General features: G+C 41.7%; 1 protein-coding gene across 6 annotated transcripts in view; it reads left to right on the forward strand.

Annotated features, from left to right (window-relative positions):
• utrn (utrophin) overlaps positions 1 to 25,249 on the forward strand; it is a gene marked incomplete at its 3' end in the record, with an annotated part of 307,813 nt that overhangs the window by 256,649 nt on the left and 25,915 nt on the right. For 5 of the 6 annotated variants that reach the window (XM_080024447.1, XM_080024442.1, XM_080024445.1 and 2 more), the window contains 6 exons: positions 9,252 to 9,462; positions 11,192 to 11,277; positions 12,650 to 12,807; positions 19,133 to 19,299; positions 21,405 to 21,516; positions 23,330 to 23,466. In XM_080024447.1, the coding sequence (XP_079880573.1) occupies positions 9,252 to 9,462; positions 11,192 to 11,277; positions 12,650 to 12,807; positions 19,133 to 19,299; positions 21,405 to 21,516; positions 23,330 to 23,466 (871 nt within the window). Of the gene's footprint in view, positions 1 to 9,251; positions 9,463 to 11,191; positions 11,278 to 12,649; positions 12,808 to 19,132; positions 19,300 to 21,404; positions 21,517 to 23,329; positions 23,471 to 25,249 lie in introns of those variants that run through there. The other variant, XM_080024446.1, reaches the window with a different exon arrangement.

The following is a 25,249-nucleotide window of genomic DNA, read 5'->3' on the forward strand; positions in this document are numbered from 1 at the left end:
GTTTTTAATTTCTGCTTGTTCCAGTGGCTTAAAAGGAGGAGTTTAGAGCACCTCAAGCACAGTAGGCAAGTCCCAGGATGGGGCCACTGCCCTTCATGTAGGTAATTTACGGTGCGCTTCCTTCAGTAAGTGACACACAAGAGGGTCTTCCCTCCAAAACCTACATAGCAGGCTGACACAGCGGCCAAATATACTTTAATGGTGGAAAACGCTTTTCCTTTTTTTAAGTCATGAAAAAAAGACAATCACTGTTATTGGGCATTGAAAGGAAAGTTCATTGGCCCTGGTGCACCAGTCCTCAAACACATGCCAGTTATGCTCATATTGAGACCTTGTAGATGCAGCCCTACAACTCTGAATTGTATCAATAATATTCCTTGGAAGACCAATCGTGTCTAAATTGAACCACTCACATGCCAGGCCCATAGAGCCAGCCCAGGTCTGTACGTGGTCCCCGTGCCTTAGTCAACAGCTCACAACTGCAGGCACACTGTACTGTACAGCCACTGCATGATCTCCGCGGTCCGGGGTTTTCCGGGCCAATGTCGGGCTATTAGTATCATTGACAGACACTTCCCTCACCCATGCCAGAGTGGTAGAGATTAGAGCGAGCAGGGGAAATGTGTCAAGGAGACCTTGTTACCACTTCTCTGCCAGCGCATCTATTTCCACTGTCCCACTCTGGTTGTGAAGAGAGAAAAACAGGGGGCAGTCTACGCTGTCTGTGTTTGCAAAGAGATCCACAGCCAGTCAACCATAGCATTCCCACACCTGGTTGGCCGCTTCCACTTCATTGGTTTCCCACCCCCAACCCAACAGAGATGCATCTGTTTTGATAACCTTCCTGGTTAAGGTAACACTTGTTGGCACTCCCTGTGTAAAAATCCAGGGCCTCCTACACTGCAGCAGTTCAATGGCAAAAAACGGCTGTGATGTGGAAACTGCGGTTGCCCTAGCGATAAGGGGCAAGGCCTTGCAAGGCCACCCAGTGTTTAATCCCCTTCATGTAAAGCCAGCCCAGGGGAACGACTACCATGGGGATGGTAGCTCAGGCGGTAGCACCAGCTCTCAGGCGGTAGAGCTGGTGGTCTAGTGATCTAAAGGTTGCTGGTTCGATCCCAGGCTCCTCCTGCTAGCATGCTGTAGTGTCCTTGAGCAAGACACTTAACCCCTAATTGCTCCTGATGGCTGCGTCCGTCGGTGATTGAACAATTGTAAGTCGCTTTGGATAAAAGCGTCTGCTAAATGTAATGTAATGTAATGTAAAAAAGGCTGAAGGCCATCAGTCCTTGTAACCTTCACAGTCTGAAAGATACCCAATTGCCTCTGCGGAAACGCGCCAGGCGAGCTCTGAACATCTCCACTCTCTCTGCTGACAGATGTGCTCTCATATGGTCTTTTGAAAGCCCCATGAAAGAGATTGTCTGAGTCAGAATTAGCACATTTTTTCTGCATTTATTCTGAAACCCAGACTTGATAAATGTTCTGTCAGCCTTTTTGTATGAGCATGCAAATTCTGATGCAATGACGCAGCAACGAGCCAGTCGTCTATGTGCATGGCCACACACGCCCATCTCCATGAAAGGAGCTATCGTTGCCTCAGTGCATTTTATCCCCACCCACCTTCTCACAGCCCAGTGGGAAATGCCCCGCGGCCCGGCACGGTCCAAGGCATGCTGGTTGGGACCCTCTGCAGTAAAGATCCTCCCAAGATTGGGTGTTTGTCCCTGAACGGCTTTCCACGCCATGTTGCAAGCTCGTCCAGCAGACAAAGACCGGCAAAAGCTACTTTCCAGTCTTCCTCATCTTGGGTAGCTTCTTCCTGTCGTAGTAGGACCTGACAGCCTCTGCCTGTACAGCGGGCCATGGTACGTCCAGCCTGTAAGTGCCGCGTTTCCTCTATGTCCAAGTCCAAGAAAGGGGATGCTTGTTGCTCCGCCTCTCCCTTCTCACTCGCCACCATACACTGATCTCATACACCAGAACTAATTGGGTCAAGTCCTGTGCATTCACCGGTGGACACATCTCTCACACACACACACACACAGGTGGACTCACTGGCACAGGCACACACATACTATCAGCATCTGCCTAGAACACCCTCCCGATTACATCATCCTTGCTTACATGTTGTTTTTTGTTTCTGTATTTATTTGTCTCACCCGTGGTGATTCTCCCTCCCAGTCTTGGAGTAGTAATGATGATTAGTTGTTTATAGATCAAAAGATGGTTGGATTGTTTTCCAAAGAGGGGGATTGGTGGTTGTCATGTATAATAAAAAAGCTGTGCTCTTGTCATCCCAAAGGTCGTCTAAAGGACAAAGTTAATGTAAGCAGTCCTTGATGATTTATAAAGAGTGGCATTGCAGGTTGAGAATTTGAACTCCACTTGCAGATTAACTCTGTCTTGGATCCAATGGCATACAAATACCCTGTGTTGTATGCCAAGCCCGCTGACAGCACAGGTTTATAAAAACATAAAATACAATAAAAATCCTGCTTGACGCTGGCAAAGTAATCTACAGAAAATAGGCTATGTTTATAATATTTGTTCAAAGCCAAATCTCTGCACACCCAGTTGGTGTTTGTAAAAAAAAAACTTTTTTTTTTTAGTCAGACCTGCTAAATTCCAGGCGCACCAGTGCGACCAATAAAATATGAGTCTAGTATTTGGTCCCAAGTAGGGCAAGGTCATTTTTCAGTTTTTTACAGATTATGAAAGTGCAAGATCGTAAGCTTTCAAATTATGTCATACATTGAAATCTGAAAATATTTGACGAAGATATGCTTATTTGAATGTTGGTACACCTAAAATCATGGATCAGATAAAATCCCCCTCAAAGATCCTGAAATTTTTCACAATTCTCAGAGGCAGGTAATGGGCAGGAGAAATAGCTGGTTAACTCCACCTCCCACCATTCCCCCACTAGACTACTTGCGATCTTCTGTCAGTGGGTCAGCTAGCCCTCAGAAAACAAACTTGCAGGGCTGACATGTTTAAATTGCTAAATGTAAATTAAAATAAACTTTAATCGCAAACGTAAGTGCTATATAATTTGAAAATGTTTATATCTTATAGGCTTTGAAGCCTAATGTGTTAAGCCAAAATGTATATTACGTTTTAAAGCCAATAGACATAGTAGGCCAGGATCTTGCCTAATCCTAAATACCAGCACAATTGTTATGCGGTTAATGACAGACATAGATATTAATGCTTTGTCATTTATAAAAATAAAAAAATACGACCCACCGCATACTTAAGGTACATTTGGTGGCTTTTGACTGTTTATTTTGCATCATTTGAAAGTGAAGAATCAGAGCTTCCAAACAAGGTGTCACTTGAGAAAATCAAGCAAATATTTTTAAAGCTATGACTTGTTAATGACAAGGCTGTGGCAAACCGTGTTTCTGAGATAATCACCTTCAAAGTCTCCCCCACACTTGGTTCATTCAGCCAGCTCCCAGAATGCAAGCGGTTGAAGGACCAACAGAGCCTAGCTAGTTGTCACATGGCTTGACATACTTGACATCCTGCTGTATGGGGCAATCTCTGCTTTGTTCTTGTGTTTTGAGGGAATGTTGAACAGCCTCATCGACACACAACATCTTTTGTTTTTAGAAAAGCCTATATTTAACAGTAAGAATAAACATGTTTTATAAAAGTGGAATTTTTTCGGATTTTAAAAGTGCGGACAACACAACAAAATGTCTATCAATAATGAGTCTCCGAAAATCAGCCTTGGTGTGTCATTTAATATATAAATGTGCGTATGCCAAATATCTAAATTCTAAGTCTATATCTAAGTTCTTGGAGTTATTATGTTGGCTAACCCCAACCCTACCCCAGTTACACTCTGAGAGCCTGTTTGGGGCCTCTTTTAATTTTCTTTTCACCCCTGGCTGCATTTGCAGCTAAACTTGAGAATCATGTGCATTATTACTTGTTCATAATCTGCGAATCACCAACCTCAACAGACTTCATCACGTCATCAACTTCTTCCATTGTAAGAACAACGGGCGTATCGTCGTTCTCCTCTGGTGGTTGTTGAATATATTCCTTTTCATCGTCACATTCAGGTTGAAATCCACTGTTTGAAATGTTCTCCAAGTCCAGGATAATATCAGATTCAGCAGCGCTGTCGTTCTCACCATCATCACGGAAAATTAAGTCGAGTACGCGCTGCTCACACTGACTTGGATCTATCGCACTGGTCAGATTAAGGTCCGCAATATGATTTAGTTCTTCCTCCACCCTCTTCTCTTAATCCAAAACAACATGGAGAAGACTGTTTTCACAGACAAGTGAAACCAAAAGAGCCTCGTCTTGTTTACGGAAGTGACGTTGCAAGGCATTTCTTCTTCGATGGTACACGCTGGTACACGCCCCCTCCACAATAATGTCTCTGTGTAAAAGTAGTACGATTTAAAGGTTGAACTCTATCAAAACAGTTTCACATTGTGACTTCACATCCCATGGAATTTGGAGGAACGATCTTCACCTGGACAGTTGCTTTAAAGGAAGCGATCGATCGGCATGGTTCAGCGCTATTCAGCGTCTCGATAAGTGAACTGTGTTTCCCCATGTAATCTAACGGGAATAATTAAATTGACGGTTTAACATTTTTCTACTATTTATAAATCAAACTCTGTTTTGAAAATACGTTGAGAGATTTAAAAAAAAAACACAAAGGAACACAAATCTGGAAAAATCTAATTTTCCTTCCTATCTTCAACTTATTTGGCTGCTCCTAGCGATTTTAGAAATGCGCGAGATAGCGGGTTTCGATGCGGTGGGTCACATATATGATTTGAATAGAAAAGTATAGAATACGATTAAATGAGTCACTAAAACAGGCAAAACAAACAAACAAGTCTGTAAAATATAAAAAATAACATGTGAAAATATGTTACTCTCCCCAAGTATGTATGTCCCCATGTATTTATTTTTGTTAATATTTATTTATATATATAATATTTGTAAAACATTTTGCCTTAAAGAAAAATACAAGTACAGTGGTACCTCGACTTACAACTGCATCTACTTACGACTAATCCAAGATACGACTAGCGCTAGTCGCGAAAATTTGTATCGACTTACGACCAACTGCTCCAAGATACGACCGTGGAAATTTGCAGTTGCCGCATCGGCGGCCAGTCAGCAGTCAGTCAGCGGGCGACCTACATCGTGTGTGCACGTAGTTCGTGGATTATCAATATTTTTTTCATATTTACTGTGTTTGTGCTGTGTATTTTGTTTATTTTCACCCTTCATGATTTCATAATTCATATGGGAAACATTACTTAGACATACAACTGTTTTAACATACGACCGTTCTTATAGAACGAATTAGTCGTAAATTGAGGTACCACTTTACTATAGTTAGTTATTTTTGTGCAGAACAGGTATAATTATTATGTTTATATTTATTATATTTTCCACACACAAATAATAATAGTAGAATACCTTATTGAAATAAAACCTCACAGTCAGACCAGTGGGTGTGTGTCTTTGCTTTGTGAACCTGACGTGACAGTGGGTGTGCTACTTTACAGCCAGGGTGCCTACCGGTGAGGGAGGAGCATAGGCTATCTCTTGCATGGATGGGGAATCATTTGCCGGCAGCAGGAGACACCAACTTGAACAAACAACGCAACATAAAACTGTAAAACTCGGCTCATCAGCCGGTGAGACTCGGTTCCCTTCGTTCAAACAAAGCACAGTCTCATTTCGGGGGCTAAACTACACATAACTAGATATGATCACACAGTCCCCCAACATACACAAGACATAGCTTTCGTAGATATCAAACTCGCCAGAGTATAAAGCAGGAAGTGTTGCGGCAGACGATAGTATTGTGAATCGCGTATCTTGTTCTGTGAATCTTCTGTTTTGTAGACACTTTCTTTGTGGATTGAGACATTTCTGAATCATTTATAGATTTTAGTGTAGTTCCCAAAACAAGCATGTCTCTGTTGCCCGCTGACAATGACGCTGTGTTCAGTCTGGTCTTGTCGAGGAATTCTGGAGACAGTCTTTGGCTGCATGAGGCAGCATGGTGTTCTGCGTTCTCTTTTCGTCTCTGCTTGCACTCTAAATCAAAGTTTATTATCTTGTCCATTTATTTTGCGCAATTGGAGTCCACTGTTACAGCATGAACTGATCTTAAAATCCTTTCAATGCCCATAGCCACTGTGGAATGGTCATCGTCCTCCTTGTCTCTGTCATAACACAAACTGTCGTTGAAATCCAGATCGAGGTCGAGAAATGTTGTCGTTGTCTTCGCCATTTTCAGATTCAGAATCAGCGTTATTGCAACCATGCATAGAATCCATGATGAACCAGTCCATAAATCCTCCATTGTCCATGGTTCTACTGCAGATGCAAGTTTCTCTATAGCGGTCACAACTAAAGCGTCCATAGCATTAAAACGACTGCCAGTGGTTTGTTTATGGGAGGGGTTTCACCCGAAACTCTGGAACAACAGTCAGAAAAACCAAAGATGCAAATTGATCACCACACCCACACTATACGCCCCAGACGAGACTAAAACAAGCGTACTTTGGTGACAAAGTATTTAGTGATCCTAAAACTATTGAGTAGGTTCTTCAACATTTAAAGTTGTGTCATAAAATAACATTTTAAAACAAAAAGTTAGTTGCACTTGACAGATTTTTGGTCAAAAAATGGTACCGGGAGCCCTGGTGATATTGTTACTGTATCAGTTTTATTTATCCTTGTGGTGTGAGAATGTTTTTGTCTGAGCAGCCACACCTGTCCTGGGTCTAGGTGATTGGGCCCAGGATCAGTGTGGCAGCATACCTGTTGCTCGTTGATTGGTCTAAAGAGAAACCTCCTCCTTGTTCCACCTAGCGAACTCTCTACAACAAACCTGTGTGTCTTCTACTCCATTGTCTGTGTCTCTGTGGCGGAGGTCCCTAATTAAGCCCCTCGGGTGGCGTGTGGCAGGCCAAACTGCCACAATCATCCTATTTTAAAACAAGATATTACTATCCTGAGGTTTATCAAAGGACGAGTATTGCAACTCTGTTTGGTGATAGGGGATGCTTATTGTGCTACTCCACCGCTAGCAGGTGTAGCAGTTGGTCTAAGCTTGCAGCTCAGGCTACTGTATTGCTGCAGTGAGCTGGAGTGCTGCCCTTCGCCAGTCAGTCCTAACATAGTTGAAGCGCCTGATGACTGAGTGTTAAGCTCCAGTCTATGGACTGTTCAGCTAAACTCTGGTAAAACAGACTGCGAGAGCTCGGTTCTTCCGGAGAAGCGAGGAAGAGGTTTCTGAATGAGGGCGCAGCCGTTTTATAGTGGAAGGGTGCCTGGCGGTGATTGACCGGTGATTGCGTCACTTACAGCTGCGTCATCTATTCCAGTCTGTTGAAGCTGGCGTAGTGTAATTAAAGCTTCTGTTGAGGTCACGTAGAGGCGTTCACAAAAGTAAGGCACAAAACCAACAGAACCTCGAGTGGCACTCCTTTAATTGTTGAAATGTGAAGCGAACAAGGCCAAAAGGAAAAAGATGCATGGACCAATGGAATATGTAGGTGTGAAAATGCCCTGAAACTAACAACAACAGAACTGAATTACTTTTCTAAAACAAAAGTAGAACAGCAGTTAGCAGAGTGTGTCGGCAGTGTTTTTATGTGTGTTGCCTTGTTTTATGTGGGAGTCCCTAAGGGCTTTATTAGCCTCTGCGGATCAATAGTTTGTCTCCATATCGAGGGTTTTCTAGCTCTCCCCCTTCCTTTCTTCCTCAGAAGACAGAGAGGGAGACGGATAGAAGGTTAAAGAGATTATTTGGAGACGGTTGGTGTTATTAAATTCATATGTGACTCGAGAAGATGGAAGTCTACACTCGGCCTCATCAACTCTAAATCGTTTGAGTTGTTTGCGTCATTTGAGAATCACTCAAAATGTCATAGCTCTTGTTTGAAGCGGTTTCTGTTTGTTGGTCGGTTTTAATTTTTTCCATTCCTTTTTCTCCTTTGTTCTATTTTTAACTTGCACTTTAGTAACCCTCCGTCTCCCCCCTCTAGAGGCTCGTAAAAAGTATTTGTTTTTGGTCTAATTTGGACAATGCCTCTGTGAATCGGAAGCTTCTGAAGAGCCTTATCTGTAAGAATAGGTGATTCTATTTTCGGATAATGTGTTTAGAAGGCTCTGCGCTGCAAAAAGCCCCCAAAAAACACCCTGGATCAGGTGACTAATGGTTCTGAATGTCCCTATCGGTCTGTCCGCCCTCCCTCTCTCCACTTTCTGTGTTATTTCTACCCCTCTATCTTGATCTTTCTCTCCTGTTCCTCTTCAACACCCGCTCGTCTCCTCCCTCCTTTTCCTATTTTTGCACTATAACCGTTCCCATGGTCCTCTCTTCTCTGTCCCACAAATCTCCCCTTGCTCTGTCTTCACTACTTTCTGTTCTCCCTTTTCATTTTCCCTTCTTTTAACACCCTTTTCAGCTTTTTTTCCCTCACCCGTCCTCTTCTCCTCACCCATCCTCTTACAGTACATCTGTTTTGTGTCCCCTACCCTCTGTCTTCATGTTCTTTCTTTTTCCCCTCTGTCACCTTTTCTCCTCCCTGCTCATCTTTTCATCTATTTCTTTCTTGCTCTCTCTCTCTCTCTCTCTCTCTCTCTCTCTCTCTCTCTCTCTCTCTCTCTCTCTGTATGGGTGGTGTGGTAGAGCTTGAATCCAGCCTGAAATTTTGGCCCTGACAACAACATTCCATCACAACCTTATCTGATCCAAACACCCAAACAACAAATTTTAAATCCGATCTCAACTGCACCAGAAAATCCTGTCTGAGCACTGTTATTAGAAATGTGTTTTGGCCAACTTGACGAGCCTTGATGTTTTTGTTCTGGACCCCAAACTAATAAATCAAACTCTAAACAGTCCTATTAAATTACTCGACAATATTCACAAGTTTAGCTCTCTTAATCTGTAATGGTAGCTGAGGAGGTAGAGCTGGTCGTCTAGTAATCTAAAGGTTGCTGGTTCGATCCCAGGCTCCTCCTGCTGTAGTGTCCTTGAGCAAGACACTTAACCCCAAATTGCTCCTGATGGCTGCGTCCGTCGGTGTTTGAATAATTGTAAGTCGCTTTGGATAAAAGCGTCTGCTAAATGTAATGTAAAATAAAGTAATGGTGATGTAGAGGTGGTATCAGTGCATCTCTTGTGCTAAAACTCTCTTTCTACCTGTCTCTCTGCCCCCCCCCACCCCCCCCCCCCCCCCCAGTGGACTTGCTGGAGCTGGGCGTGGCCCAGAGCACCTTCGAGCAGCACAAGCTGAGCAGCAGCAGCAGCAACATTCAGCCGCTCTCCGTCCCTGACATCATCAACTGCCTGACTTCCATCTACGACGGCCTGGAGCAGCAGCACAAGGACCTGGTTAACGTGCCGCTCTGCGTCGACATGTGTCTCAACTGGCTGCTCAACGTCTACGACACGTGAGCCTTGATTTTTTTCACATAATTTGAAAGTGGAGAATCAGAGCTTCCAAACAAGCTGTCACTTGTGCAAATCAAGCAAATATTTTTAAAGCTATGACTTGTTAATGATAAGGGTGAGGCAAAATGTCATTCTGAGATAATCACCTTCAAAGTTTTACCCACACCAGGTTCATTCAGCCAGCTCCAGAATGCAAATGGAGTTGGCGGACAAACAAAGCCTCATGGCTAATTAACATATTGCTGAATGGGCAATAGTTTTTAAAAAAGCTTTTATTGAACAGTAAGAATATACATGTTTTATAAATGTGGAATTATTTTGGAGTTTAAAGTACGGACAACACAACAAAATGTAGAGTCTATCAATATTATGAGTCTCAGAAAATCTGAAATCTGAAAATCTGTCACCAACCTCAACAGACTTCATCACGTCCTCAACTTCTTCTGTTGTAACAACAACGGGCTTACTGTCGGTCTCCTCCAGTGGTTCTTGAAAATATTCCGTTTCATCGTCACATTAAGTTTGAAATCCGCTGTTTGAACTTGATGTTCTCCAAGTCCGGAGTAATATCAGATTCAGCATTGCTGTTGTTCTCAGTATCACTGTCAGAGAACTGACTTATCATCGTGGAAAATTAAGTCCAGTACGTGCTGCTAACACTGACTTGGATCTATCACACTGGTCAGATTAAGGTCCGAAATACGATTCAGAGCTTCCGCCACCCGCTTCGCGTAATCCATACCGATATGGAGAAGAACGTTTTCACAGACAAGTGAGACCGAAACACCCCCGTGCTGCGCTTTAACCATCTGTTTACGGAAGTGACGTAGGTGTGTGACGGGAAAGTGTGTGAAAGGGTTTTTCTTCTGCGCCGTTTCACAACAGTGTGTGAGTGTGTGTGTAAGAGTAGTACAATTTAAACGTTGAACTCTTATCAAAACGGTTTCACATTGTGACTTCATATCACATGGAATATGGATGAATGATCTTCACCTGGATGCTCGCTTTAAAGGAAACGATCGATTGGCGTTATTCAGCACTGTTCTGCGTCTCGGTAATTGAGCTGCGTTTCCCCATGTGATCTAACGGAAATATTTAACTCCACGGTTTGATATTTTTCTACTATTTATAAACCAAACTCGGTTTTGAAAATACATTGAGAGATAAAAAAAAACAGAAAGGAAGACAAATCTGGAAAAATCTTATTTTCCTTCAAGAAAGGTTTTTTTCAATTTATTTGGCTTCTCGTAGTGATTTTAGAAATGCGCGAGATGGCGGCTTTTGCTGTGGTGGGTCATATATGCCATGTGTGATTATGGTGTGGGTTATTGCAATGGCGATATGAAATGCGATTAAGCAAAATTGGTCATTTAGGCTACTAGGTCCTTGACACGTGAGACTATAATGTCAGTTTACTGCTTTTGAAAAGTATGGGGTAGGTCTGTCTGTGCTATTTTCAATCTTTTTTTTTTTTTTTTTAAGCTCTTTGATTTTAGGGGGGAAAAGTCCCTGTGTTAATGCAATGAAAATAAAAATATGATGTCATGCAGCCCTAGCGCGCACACACACGCACAGGCAGCACACCTCTACAATTTCTCATTCTGTCTCTTGGGTCATATTTAATAAGATTAATCGGATCCGAAAGCATGCACACTCTAAAACTATACACTGACTTAGTGATATATGTAAGCATACTGGATTTAAACATGCTCAACCCCATCCCTACAGTGGTCGGAGTGGGAAGATCCGCGTGCTCTCTATGAAGATCGGCTTGCTGTCACTCTCCAAGGGACATCTGGAAGAGAAATACAAGTGTAAGTGGACTCTACACATGCATACATAGCTTCTGCAAAATGGCTGCTCTGCCCATCAACATCAAGGAGATAAGCCAGAGAAAAGCACATTCAATTGGACCGGAGACATCCCCTGCTCTGTTTTGACGCTGTTTTATTTTGTTTTTCTCCTCGCAGCCATGTTATTATTATTTCCATATTTCCATGTGATTTAGGGAGATTTCATATCGGCGTGCCACACAGACCGAAGTCTGTCGGTCGTATCCTCCCACTCTTTGTTGGAGCCTCTATCTCCTCCTGTCCACATGTTCCAAATTCGCCTTCCTGTTTTATCGGCAGTACATTTCTCCCTCCATCCCCCTCCCTCCTCTGGCTCCATCCTTCTCCCTGGCACCAGCTCCATCTCTGAGCCTATTGGTTCCACTGGCAATTTCTATTAGTGTGAGGAGGGAACGGAGCATGCTTGCGCGCCGTTCCTACTTTTCTCAACCAGGTACTCTGACACAGATACAACCAAACTCGCTTTCTATTTTGTGACAAGGGCAAGTTACAAAATAAATGTTTGACTAATCCGATCCAGAGGGAGGGCAAAATTTTGGGCATCCCAAGTCGAGATGCATATTAGAATGGCTTTCTAATTGAACGGAAGCTGACCTGATCTCCTATATAGAATACAAAGTTGAGCTTGACACCTTTCTTCAAAAATTGAAAGCAAGATCAAACATCCCTACTTACTGTACATGTAAGGAGGCCGAATAATTTTTCCAAACTAGAAGTGTTCTGTAAGAAGGAAGAATTGGGGCAAAACCCTTAAAGAAAGAATTGAAAGACCCCAGCTTCTCGGCTGGCTACAGGAAGAGTTTTCATGCAGTTAAAGATGCCAAAGGAGGTCTTGACAGACAGGGTTCCCAAAGTATTTTATTATGTAGAAACTTTAACATTTTGAAGGAAGGTGTCGTGTTTGACTGGATATGTTTAAGAGGTCAAGTGAGCTTCCGTGCATTCAGATCATCCCCTCTCTTCCTCCATCTTGTTCTCTTTGTCTTGCTCGCTCGCAATCTCTTCGGTCAGAGCACAAAGTTGTTCTCCTGTCACCTCCTGGAAAGGTTTTTATATCCTTATCTAAAATTCACCGCCTTGAATGTGGAAGTCGGCCCGAACCTTCCACACGCAGTGATGTCAATCTGCGGAGAGAGTGAAAATGGGGGAGTAGGAAGAGAAAAGAGCTTGAAACGGGAAAGAACAGCAATGATGCAATGAGTTAGATGCAATGATTAATAATGCATCATGCATCTCCCCCTTGTTTCTCCCTTTCTCTCTCTCTCTCTCTCTCTCTCTCTCTCTCTCTCTCTCTCTCTCTCTCCTCCCTCCCTCCCCCCTCTCCCCCTTCCAGACCTTTTCAGCCAGGTTGCGTCGGCGGGCGACACGTGTGACCAGCGGCAGCTGGGCCTTCTGCTGCACGACGCCATCCAGGTCCCACGGCAGCTCGGTGAGGTGGCCGCCTTCGGGGGATCCAACATCGAGCCCAGCGTGCGCAGCTGCTTCCAGCACGTACGTGCACGCGCACACACACATCTGAGGAACATGCAACAGTTGGCACTGTCAAGTTGTAAAAGTAAACACTATCTAGGCTATGTTGGGAAAAGTTCGTTTCTCATAAAAATAAAAATTAATCAAATCAAAAAAAGGCATCATTGATAATTACTGCAAACAATGTACAGAGAAATGTAAGTCATTGTTTTGGTTTTTCACTTAAATCCAAGTAAACCTTTCCTACTGGAAAGTTTTTAGATGGATGGAGGAAACTTTTCTTTGGATTGTTTCAACAACTATATGGTCCTACTCCTAATAGCTGTGCATTTGCGCTTTAATTTGAGACAGTTTGGTATACAGTACAACCTTTTTTATGCAGTCCCTCTACTTTAGGTGATCAAAGTGAGTGGACAACCCAAAAAAAAGTTTCCATATTTAACATTTGCTTGATTATTTCATTTAAAATCCAATACAGAACAGCAAATGTCATATTGCTTATGGTCTGTTTGACTGTATATCTAATAAATTAAGCAGACTGTGACGGGTGAGGACTGTAATTGCAGCCTAACCAGCTGTTATGCATCTCTCGTCCTCCTTACCTCTCAATATCCTTTAATTAACAACCTCTGCTGACCAACCATGCAGCCCGGCGTGGCCCCGAGGCCCCAGCCACCCGTCCTCCAGTGTTTTACAGCTGCACCCGCCAAAGCAATTTCCCCAACTTAATCTTCGGACTCTCGCTTGAATTTAACGTTGTCATCCTCCCACAAGGATCCCCACCACACACACACACACACACACACACACACACACACACACACACACACACATACTTTCTCTCCCCTTGACTCTTGCTTCAACGGACATAAATTAGAGTGGAGACGTTTAAAATAGTAAGCTATAAATTCTGGCGATTCCTCAGCACTGTTTCCCGAAATAGTAACCGGCGGCACATCGCTGACTGTGGAGACTTTCACCTGGGGGCTTTTTAAAAATTGCTGTCTCACAAAGCCCTTTTTCTTTACTGATTCTTTGCTCCGTGTATCCTACCTCTTCTTCCTCTTATTATTATTTTATTGTAAATGGTTCTCAGGATCTGCATGAGCACTCACTATCACTAGAGTCATTTTGTGTCAGAGTATTTTTTACTTTTACTGAAATAAAATGGCTGTACATGATGGCAGGTCATTTCGCCAATCTGCCAATAGTTGCAGCCATTTATCATCCAGTCATCTGGTCGGGACATGCACGTGAAGATTCATGCATGAGCTGACCCTCACACGCACACACACACACAACTCTGACCCATACCGTTTGGTTTCAGGGTGTGTTGTCGGGCCCCTCATAAATAAGACTTCCTTCTCTTGCCCTCCGTCATTTTCTTCTCATAAATCCATTCATCCATCCATCTTTCTACCTTCCCCCACACATCCCATCAATTCCAATTCACCAGCTGCAATTAATCTGCAAAAGGCCATAATTCTTAGAGACATCAGTAGGTTAGGTGAAGGAGAGGAGGAGTACATTGAGGGTCAGACTGACATTAAGACGCTGCAGAGGGAATTCTGGGAGCTTGAAAGGTCATCAGGGGTTGCATGAGGTCTGCAGCATGAGGTATTTTTACTATACGCTGATCAGCCACAACATTAAAACCACTGACAGGTGAAGTGAATAACATTGCTCATCTTGTTCCAATCGCATCTGTCAAGGGGTGGGATATATTAGGCAGCAAGTGAACAGTCAGTTCTTGAAGTTGATGTGTTGGAAGCAGGAAAAGTGGGCAAGCGTAAGGATCTGAGCGACTTTAACAAGGGCCAAATTCTGATGACTAGAAGACTGGGTCAGATCATCTCCAAAATGGCAGGTCTTGTGGGGTGTTCCTGGTATGCAGTGGTTAGTACCTACCAAAAGTGGTACTAGGAAGGACAACCAGTGACAGGCTCATGGGCACCCAAGCCCCATTAATGTGTGTGGGGAGCCAAAGTCTAGCCTGTCTGACCAATCCAACAGAAGAGCTACTGTAGCACAAATTGCTGAAAAAGTTAATTCTGGCTATGATTGAAAGGTGTCAGAACACACAGTGCATCGCAGCTTGTCGTGTTGGGGATGTGTAGCCGCACACTGGTCAGAGTGGTCCACCGCAGAAAGCGCCTGCAATGGGCATGTGAGCATCAGAACTGGACCATGGAGCAATGGAAGAAGGTGGCCTGGTCTGATGAATCAGGTTTTTTTTTACATCATGTGGATGGTCGGGTCCATGTGCGTCGTTTACCTGGGGAAGAGAGGATGATGCACTATGCACCAGAATGCACTATGGGAAGAAGGCAAACTGGTGGAGGCAGTCTGATGCTCTGGGTAATGTTCTGCTGGGAACCCTTAGGTCCTGGCATTCATGTGGAAGTTACTTTGACACGTACCACCTCCCCAAACATTGTTTAGACAGTCAGAGCTGTTTTTGAGGCACAGGGGAGACCTACACAATATAAGGCAGGTGGTTTTAATTCTGTGGCTGGTCAATATGCATATATATTTTTTTATTTTATTCTTTTCCATGCTTTATTTTAGCATTTCACAGGCTTGTTTGTCTCAGTAACTGGCTCAGTGCAAAGGAATAGGAGAAAAATTGTGGCTTGTTCATGTTGAAAATGAAATACATTTTGATAAAGGTTATTTTGTGTTTCTGTTCTCAATCATCAACTAATAGTATGGCTATAATGCAACGCTTAATAAATGGAAAAATCTTTCGTCAGGGTTGACTTTTAAAAAAAATGATCAATTGCGACACAAATATTATGCAATTAAATCATTTTTAATAAGCCGTAATAGGCTATTTTGTTCCCATTTTCACGTCTAAATGTCACTTTCTAGTTTCACTCAATCTTAATTGTCTCAGTTCAGGAGAAGCTTCTTGGTAGGTTAACGAACAGTTTAAACAAAGTTTAAAGCAATGGAGGTACGGGAGGTGAAGAGAGTTCATCTTTTCTTACTCTCCTTTTCTTTCTGCCCTGCCAATCAGGCATCAACAAGACGCTCTTCTGTCCGACATGTGTGATCTTTAAAACCACGTAGGTGTCAGTCTGACATTTAGACAGCGTGCGCACACACACACACCACATGATTTTTAACGTTTTTTCCTCTTTCAGCTCGTCAGGGATTTCTTTATATGGTCATCTGCTCCATCCAATCCCATGTGCATTTCTCTAAATCAATAGAAATTGTGTTTTTATTGTAGATGTATTTTTTTTAATTTATTTAATTTCATTTTCCAACGTTGACATGAAACAAAAAAATGACACTTGCAAGAGTTGTGGTGTGGTGTCAGTGTCTCCCACAAGCTTGGAGCACAGCAACCAAAGTCGGAACAAACTTTTAGATGAGGCCTTGTAGATCTAATATGAGCGAAGATTCAGCAACTGGATTGCTTATTTCTCGCCTCAAATTTGTTCAGAAACAGACTTTGGTGGACTGATAGATAAATAAATCAGTGAAAGTTACGGAGTAAATACAACGAAACCCGGAACTCATGCTTTCCCATTGGCTCACAGAACTCGGGGCGTCAGGAAGGTGGCTCCTCCCACAAAAGACAGCCCGTTTTGGAACATGAGGGTTATAGAGGCATGTTTGAATGGCTAGAATGCATAATTTAAGTGGTATTTTCAGAAACAAACTTCGAAAACATGTTTTGGGGACCTCAGAGACTTATATTAACTTGTTGAAAAGGAGCATAATACTGTAGGTCCCCTTAAAAAAAAGAAAAAATGACAAAAGTAAAGAAAACAAGTAAATTTGCCTCAAAATTGAGTAGGTGAAGCGTGGTATTTTTAGTAATTTTATTTTTGTTGAACTAGCAAAGTGAGTCAATTTTCCATATATTAAATTTTAAATTTGACAAACTTAAAATAATTAGTTGATTTAGCAAATTATATTTTGGTCTTATTTGCAAATTTTCTTAACTAACTCAAGTGGTTTTCATTTCTTTAACTTAGTATTGGTTGGTACTTAGCATTGGTATTCAGTTCGCAAACTTATAATGGAGACAAACTAAGTTGCCTGTCTTGCAAATCTTGAGTTATCTCAAAGTTGTCCCTGAAACGAATGAACAATAATGACATTCAAGCAATATGCCATTTTCTTTGTATATTTTTAAATATCTTAAAATCGAAAAATATTCCATTATTTTGAAAGAATTGCCGCGCGTTACCATTCCAACAGTTTCTGTGCGTGTACACAGCCGCGCTATGGCCACAGTGTGTTTCACATTGTCTCGCTGTGGATTCTTTTGTGCATGTTTTCAGTGTGCTTGTATCCAGCGCTCTTGTTGGCCTTTCAATGTGTCGGAGCACTAGAAATGAAACAGCTTGCCTCTGGCCTGTTTATCCAATAACCGCCTTTTCAAAAAAGCGGACCCCTAACGTAGTGGATTTGTGTACAAAATACAATGAAAAGTATGATGCCATGCCCCGTGCTTTGGACTAGATGAATATTAAATGCAGGACAAGGATAAAAACACACACTGTATCATGTATCTGTCTATGAATATTAAAATACGGTAAAATACTATTCTAAGATACATATGATGTATCCGTTAAAGCAAAAGTTGAGCTGAGGTACCGCCACCATTTATTGTTCTTCCTTGTTCTTCCTATACAGTAAGTCCACTTCTATGGACTATAAAACTTTTTTTTTTAATTTTAACTTTTATTTCCACATATTTCAAAACTCTAAACTTCACTTATTAGCCCTTAAAAAAAGTTGTTCAGGCTCGGTCTACACTTCAAACCAATTGCGTGTCCCTCTTAACACGTCTTGGCCTTATGTATTGTTCCCCTATGTATTGTTCCTCTATCAAGCCACAACGTCTGGTTTCACATTTCAACCTTGTGGTCATTTTTTACTTTTTTTTTTTTTTTTTTTTTTTTTTTTTTAATGTTCAGGGTGTGATCTTAAGTAGAGCTGTCGCAATTTACATATTGCATCGTAGCAATTTTTTGAGTAGTTTGAAACCAATGTTAGAAATGCAGCAATAAATAGAACGGGAATTTGGTAAATTTTCATCACTTGGGTTGAGGAAAACTGTCTCACTACATTTTATGTTCAATCTTCAATTTAAATACATGGTTCTTCTCCAATATGTGTTATTACTCTGTTTAAGATTAGTTATCAAATTATAAGATAAATTAATCACATGACAACCGTCAACTACACAAACATCTTTCAAACTAGGGAGGCAAAATTATTTGCCGCTTTGGAAAATTGCATTGTTTTGAGTTGCCATAACTCGTTCTGGGCCGGTTATTTCATAACATAACATAACATTCATGGGGCGATTGACGGTCACCGACAGACACGCAAAACAATGTCGTCATCACAAGTTATGTTGTTCTAAAATGTATAAAATGATTGACCTTTCCTATTAATATACATATATAGTTTCATGTATCCTTAAACACCGCACAATGCCTCTAAAGCAAAGCCAACGATACTCCCTGCAAAGATCACGCTGTCTCTGAAGTGGGCAGTCTTTGGAGTTTACCATGCATTACAGATAGCATTGCTTTTAATCTCTCTATGTAATAATAATAATAATAATAATAATAGTCATAATGAAGACTAATTTGGACTTAAGAAATGAGGACATGTTCAGAACGTGTACCTCATGAATATAATAATGTCTTGCCCAGAAAATAAATCCGCTCCCTGCTCCTTGTCTGGACCTTCTCTTCAAAAATTTTCGTACCGGCTAAATAAAGTTATTAATACTGGGATATGACTCATTAAACACTATAGTTGCAACGTTATGCTGGGATTATAAAAACTAATGTCGGGAAAGGAGTTATTGTCTTCCTTCTCCCCACTTAAACCACACAGTGGCGCCCGCTTAAATATGGATATTATTTTGGCTGATTATTGTGTTTTATCTAAGTTGACAATTAATATTCGGATTAAAAATAAAAAATGAAAACCCGCCTCGCTCTCAACTCCACATTTCCCTTTGCATGTCTCTGTCTTTCTGAGAAAACGTTCCCCAATAAGCACCCCCCTTTCAACCATCCGACTTATACAAGGTTCTGTCGGTTTGGCGACCCCTCTTTAAATTCATATAAAGTATAATACAGCACTTTTGTTTCCAATGAAATATCGATGCCCATTCATGAAAAAAGGAAAACAAACCCTTTGAACCTTTCATCACTAGTCCCAACTCAAGAAAGAAAATCTCTCGAAAGTTGGACGATGGGATTTCTGGTCAAAGTGCAATCCCACGGCAGGTTTTTTACTAGCAACTTTCACCCTCTGACGGGGACTCAATTGACTCCCTAACCACCCCCCCCCCCTCCCCCCGCAGTTGGGCAATAAGGTGGAGCTGGAGCCGCGACAGTTCGTGGACTGGATGCGACTGGAGCCGCAGTCCATGGTCTGGCTCCCTGTGCTGCACCGTGTGGCCGCCGCCGAGACTGCCAAGCACCAGGCCAAATGCAACATCTGCAAAGAGTGTCCCATCGTGGGCTTCAGGTGGGTGAGCGCAAGCGCAAGCACACACACACAGACACACACACACACACACACACACACACACACATTACCTCCTAACACGTAAACACAGGCTTGTTGTGACACCATACTGTGTTTCTCTTTTCCTTGGCTGAGGCGAAAGGGCAGAACTGTTCTGTAGGGCAGACATTTATCTAAATGTCAGCCACTGATACACCACTGACCAAATACCATCTGGGGGCTGGAAAACACTCACTTTCACAAAAATCACATACACACACAAGCCTTTAGGTATACAGGGGCCATCTGTTGGGAACCTCTGCACAACACACCACCCTGTGATACAAGGGGAACTTGACAGACGTGTAAACACACCCTTGGCTTGCTCGCTCCCAGCTAGCGATTTGCCACATTCAATTATTGAGCTAAATGAAACTACAGAGTCCCCGCAGGCTGTAAAATGCAAATAACATTAACATAATACTGTATACTAATTATCACTGGGCAGTGGCAGAATTGCATTCTCGTCCTACCGAGGGATTGATTTGTTTGTTGTCCATCGAAGAACGTTTCAGGTTTTCCTTTATTTGTCACATGTAGTCAGACAAGTATGGTGTGTTGACAGGGATGATAATAATAATAATGTACACTATGCGCAGAACAGAAGGTATTGGAGGCAGATGATCCACTGTTGCGACCCCTAACGGGAGCAGCCGAGAAAAGAAGAGAAGAGACAATACAGATGAATATAAATACACAGATGGAGAAGCAGATCCTTAGTGATCAAAAAGTAAAGCAATAGATAACATATTGTCACTGTCAAATGTTATAAAGTGTTGTATCAAAAAATACGTTTTTGAGATTTTTTTATCTTGACATCAGACTATTAATCTATCAATTATTATATCACACAAAAGAGGGAGTTTGTAAGCAGCACAAATTTAAAATTCAAATTTCCAACTCTGGCAGAGAAAATCTATTTTATTTTATTTTTTTCTCCAACTCGTCTCAGAATAGAAAGCACTTTGGCAGCGGCAGGAGAAACAGAAGTTGGACATTTTTGAAGGAGCATGAGTCGTCCTGTCTCTGTCAGTGATGGATGAGGGATGGAATGAGTGAGTTGGGGAATGGGAGGAAAAGACCAGGGAAAAATAGTGCTGAGCTTTTTTATGTGGCGCGAAGACTTGACCTGCGGTGTTGCAAAAGTCAGTTGTTTTTTTCTACCAGGACTACTAATGGATCCCAGAACAAACAAAAAAAATCATGAATTAGTGGATTAACTCATTAATTAAGGGGACCGTCTTGAAGTCTGGTGCTCCGAAGGAGAGGTGGATGAGGAGTCTACCTAGCGGTAATATGTCGCATGTCTTCTGCATAATGGTGCGTTTGACGTGTGCATTGTCATGTGCGCTGTTTCACCCCTGTGATGTATGGCCCCCTCTGGTAGCTCATCAGTCAGCTAACCTTGGGAGAGAGGGGGAGAGAGACAAAATAGCGGAACTATTACAGTATATCTGAGCAGATCCTGTCTCAATTTTGCTGTTTAATGGCTGAGTGCCTGCGGCCGTGTTGGAAATTTAGTAGTCTGTCCGAGGAACGGTGTCTGGTCTTTGTGTGTCCGTCCGTGCTTGTTTGCTTGCATAGGTGTGGATCTGTGCAAGATCAAGATGGGTAATATGGGGAAAGTTTTGGAAGATGGGAAAGGTTGGAGAATATGGGGAAGATGAGAAGAGTTGGGGAAGATGGAAACAGTTGAGGACGTTTGGGAATATGGGGGCCATGAGGGCCATGAATATGCAACGTTTGGGGTAGATGCGGACAGATATGGAAGGTGGTGACAATTGGTGTAGATGGGGACTGTTGGGAAAGATGAGGAGACAGACCATCTTTGGGGAAGATGGAGACAGACTTGAGTCTCCATAACGACAGTAACTACTATTGTTTATTTTCCCGACAGCTGTCTCTACTATATTTCTCACTCTTTCCTCGTCTGTCTCTGGTCTTTCCTGTCTCCTACACTTTATTTCAGTCTCACTCTCCTTCTTACTTATAATTTCTTTCTGTGTCCATCACTAATTGTTCCTCTCTGTCTCTCTCTCTGCCCTTCTCTCACTCCATCTCTCCAGGTATCGCAGTCTGAAGCACTTCAACTATGATGTGTGTCAAAGCTGCTTCTTTTCCGGGCGAACTGCCAAGGGCCACAAGCTCAACTACCCCATGGTGGAGTACTGCACGCCGGTGAGTGGCACGCGCACACACACACACACACACACACACACACACATATATCTAGTGGCTCATTTCCTATCTCTATTCCCCAGGCTCACACACTCTGTTCACCCATTTAATTAAACACACACACACACACACATACACACATACACACACACAGTAACCCCTTATCCCTATCATTCATTATTGCTGTCCATTTTCTAAAGTCAAGTCATTCCCACTCCTCTTAACCTCGAAAAAATATATTCACATCCTCAGTGTACACCCCCCCCCCCCCCCCCCCCCACCAAGGACTCATGAACTTTTAAACCCACATATATACAACCACAACCAAATACATACACCACGGTGTTTTTAATACCATAAAAACTTCCAATCATTAGCCCAGGATTGTATTTGCTTCAGTCGTTAACAGCAACTCTGCTTCTATTTGGAACAGGCCTTTCATTCCTTTTCACAAAATTCTTTCTCAGGAAGAAGTGGGGGAAAACTGAATCTAAATCAAATTGTTTATTTAAACGAGTGAGGATATTTCCAGATTAAAAATAAGATAATGCAAAGTATAGTTGCTTCAAAAAAGTATTTGTGCATCCAGTCCACATAGAGCAAATGTAATGTCTGTACAAATTTATTTCAATAATAAGAATTGTAGGATTGCATATTTACAATCAATAAAGTCTCTTCTTTACAAAAACAAAGCTTTTTTTTATCTTTTTGAAGGAAGGTTATAGAAGACTTTTGAATTTTGTGTTATTGATATTTCACTCTTGCGTTTTATTTTTTTGTTGTTGTGGAAATAATGTTGAAGTTATCCTCCTTTTTTTCTTTTGTCTGTTGTTCATTAAACAATATAGTATTAAAACAAAACAGATTCCTCCTACAATTTGTCAATAACTAGAAATATTTATCTCGTTTTGCCACACAAACATCTTTTTTAAATGGAGCACCAGTCCAAAATCAAAGCTCCTTCTCAATGTCTTCTGAAGAATTGCCACCCACATTTCAGCTAGAGTATACTTCCTTCTCCATAAAAACCTGTTGTACCCTCCATCTTTTATCATCTCTCGGTTGATTTCCCCAGAGAACCCATATGTTTGCACCATGTCATCATATTTATCCTTCTCTCCCCACGCTAAAAATCGGATTCTCTTTCAATTTTACGCCCCTGAAAACAAAGTTTATAAAGCACATAAAGAATAATGAAATCCGGCAAGTGTCAGTAAATATATCACTTTCATACACTGTATATATAAATATATATATTTTTTACAGCAGGCTGGAGACCATTGGAGATGTGGATAATCTATCTCCTATTCCTGTTCATTTCATGGCCAGAATAGTGTTTTTATTATTTTTCTTCGAGCGGCGACAACTGAAGTTGGAAAGTCAGAAACTTAGTAAACCACAAAATGAACCCATGCACACACACACACACTCCTCTTTTCTCTTTGTTACGCATCGTTTCTTCACCTCCCCTTTCTTATCCCATCCTCTTTATGTACCCCATAATTGTTTGTTTTGACACAAGTTGCCATCTTAAGCTGTGTATTAGTTAATAAGCCATACATTCTAATTAGTGCCTGTTCGTTTACCGACGTGTGTGTGGGTGTGGGTGTGTGTTGTGTGTGTTTTGCTTGACTGCATCTCTTGCTTTTCATCTCCTTCCTCGTTTGGCCGCTGTTGTGAATTTTTGTTTGCTTGCGAGGCAGAAATGAAAGCAAAATGCCTATGCTAATTATCTCATTAAAGAACATACAAATAGAGTAATAAAAAAATAATAATAACTTGCCCAGCGTCTCTTTCTCCTTGTTCTACTCAGACGACGTCGGGCGAGGACATGCGTGACTTCACCAAAGTGCTCAAGAACAAGTTCCGCTCCAAGAAGTACTTTGCCAAACACCCCCGCCTGGGCTACCTCCCCGTCCAGACGGTGCTGGAAGGGGACAATATGGAGACGTGAGTAGCCACTTAGACAATCAACCCCAGTTTTAGGACGGTCAGGGTCTGTCTCATCTATAAGGGCATTTTAAAGGAATATAGCAACATAGAAATGTGGCATCTTGACATTTTTAAATTTCAAACATAGTTGTTGGACTATGTTTGAATGTCATGAATCGTATGTTTAGAGTCAAGAGAGTACACAAAGAATGCACGCTCTCCAGCGCTCGGCTAGACGGACTACCCCCATCACTCCTCCAATTGATGGTGCATCCATTCAGAGGTTCCTCTCTCTCTAGAACTAGTACCACGTCACCGTCTGGCTGATAAATGCTTCTTGGAGGAGATGGAGGAACTGAAGTGAATCAGATCTTTTCAAATCACAACAGAGAGTTGACACTAAGAGATGTACAATGTCACCTATATAGCAGAATAATATTTCTATAAATATATATATATATATATATATATATATATATATTATTATTATTATTAACCATTTATTTTTTTTAATTTTTTTTTCCCAATCTAATTAGCCTGTACCATTTTTTGGGGATGGTAGCTCAGGCGGTAGAGCTGGTGGTCTAGTGATCTAAAGGTTGCTGGTTCGATCCCAGGCTCCTGCTGCTAGCATGCTGTAGTGTCCTTGAGCAAGACACTCCTGATGCCTGCGGCTGTCGGTGATTGAACAATTGTAAGTCGCTTTGGATAAAAGCGTCTGCTAAATGAAATGTAATGTAATAATGTAATACTATCTCTGTCACTAAATGGATGACTTATGATGTAATACTGCACACTCAATTCTGTCGGATTACCTTACTCTATGGATGTCCCTCTGAGTGACACACATACAAAATAGAGGGTTCCTTAAAGTAAAGACATAATTGCATATACCTCACTTTTTGGCCAATAGTGGAATGGAGCTCAATTCCATCAACAGAAGCTTTAAAAATAAATACTTAAACTTCTGGCTTATAGACACGACAGCAAGGCAGATGGTCACCAACATGGTGCTTTTGACCAATTTCAGAATCCGTTTTACAGCACTTAAAGCATTACATTTCTACTTTGTTAAATGCTACACATAAGATGTAGTGCTGTTTATTACCTTTACTTACAGGGTTCAGGTAATAAGCCCTAACCCGAGCCAAAATAGTCAATTGGTGTCACGACTAAATTATGTTCAGTTTAGAACTTTTAAATTAGGTGAATTAGAACCACTTTATTGATGGAATGCAACCAACATTAACATGGGCAGAAAGACTGATATATTTAATGATATGAGGTCATATATGGTCTGGGATTTTGGTTGTCGTGATATAGTTAAGTGGTCTTTAAGGCTGCATTACAGTAAAGTAATGTAATTATCTGAACTTTGTAGACTGCCCTAGCTGTTCTAATCATTGCCTCTGCCTGCTTGGTCATAATATCCAACATTACTGTTACTGAAATATTTCTTATGAAAGATCCAATGGTCATACTGTAAAAATCGTCAAATTATCCATATTAAGGTGTCAAAAATAGTGATATTGGTTTGCCCATGCAGCCGTAGTTGGAACCCAGAACCTTCTTGCTTTGAGAAGAGAAGGTCTTTGCAGCATTTGAAGCACAAATGCAGATTTTTGCAGAAGTTTTTTTTCACAAGTTGATAACTACAGGAAAGCAGCTCGTCTGCTGTATAAATTGCACTCAATCGTGCTCCGTCTCTTAATTTCTCACATCAGGGTTCCTCTCGCTCTTTTTTCTTTCTTCGCCACCCACTCTTATTCTCTCTGCTGTACCTTGATAGAGCAGAACGCTG

The sequence above is a fragment of the Zeus faber genome (genome assembly GCF_960531495.2).
Source record: "Zeus faber genome assembly, chromosome: 2".
NCBI classification, from domain to species: Eukaryota; Metazoa; Chordata; class Actinopteri; order Zeiformes; family Zeidae; genus Zeus; species Zeus faber.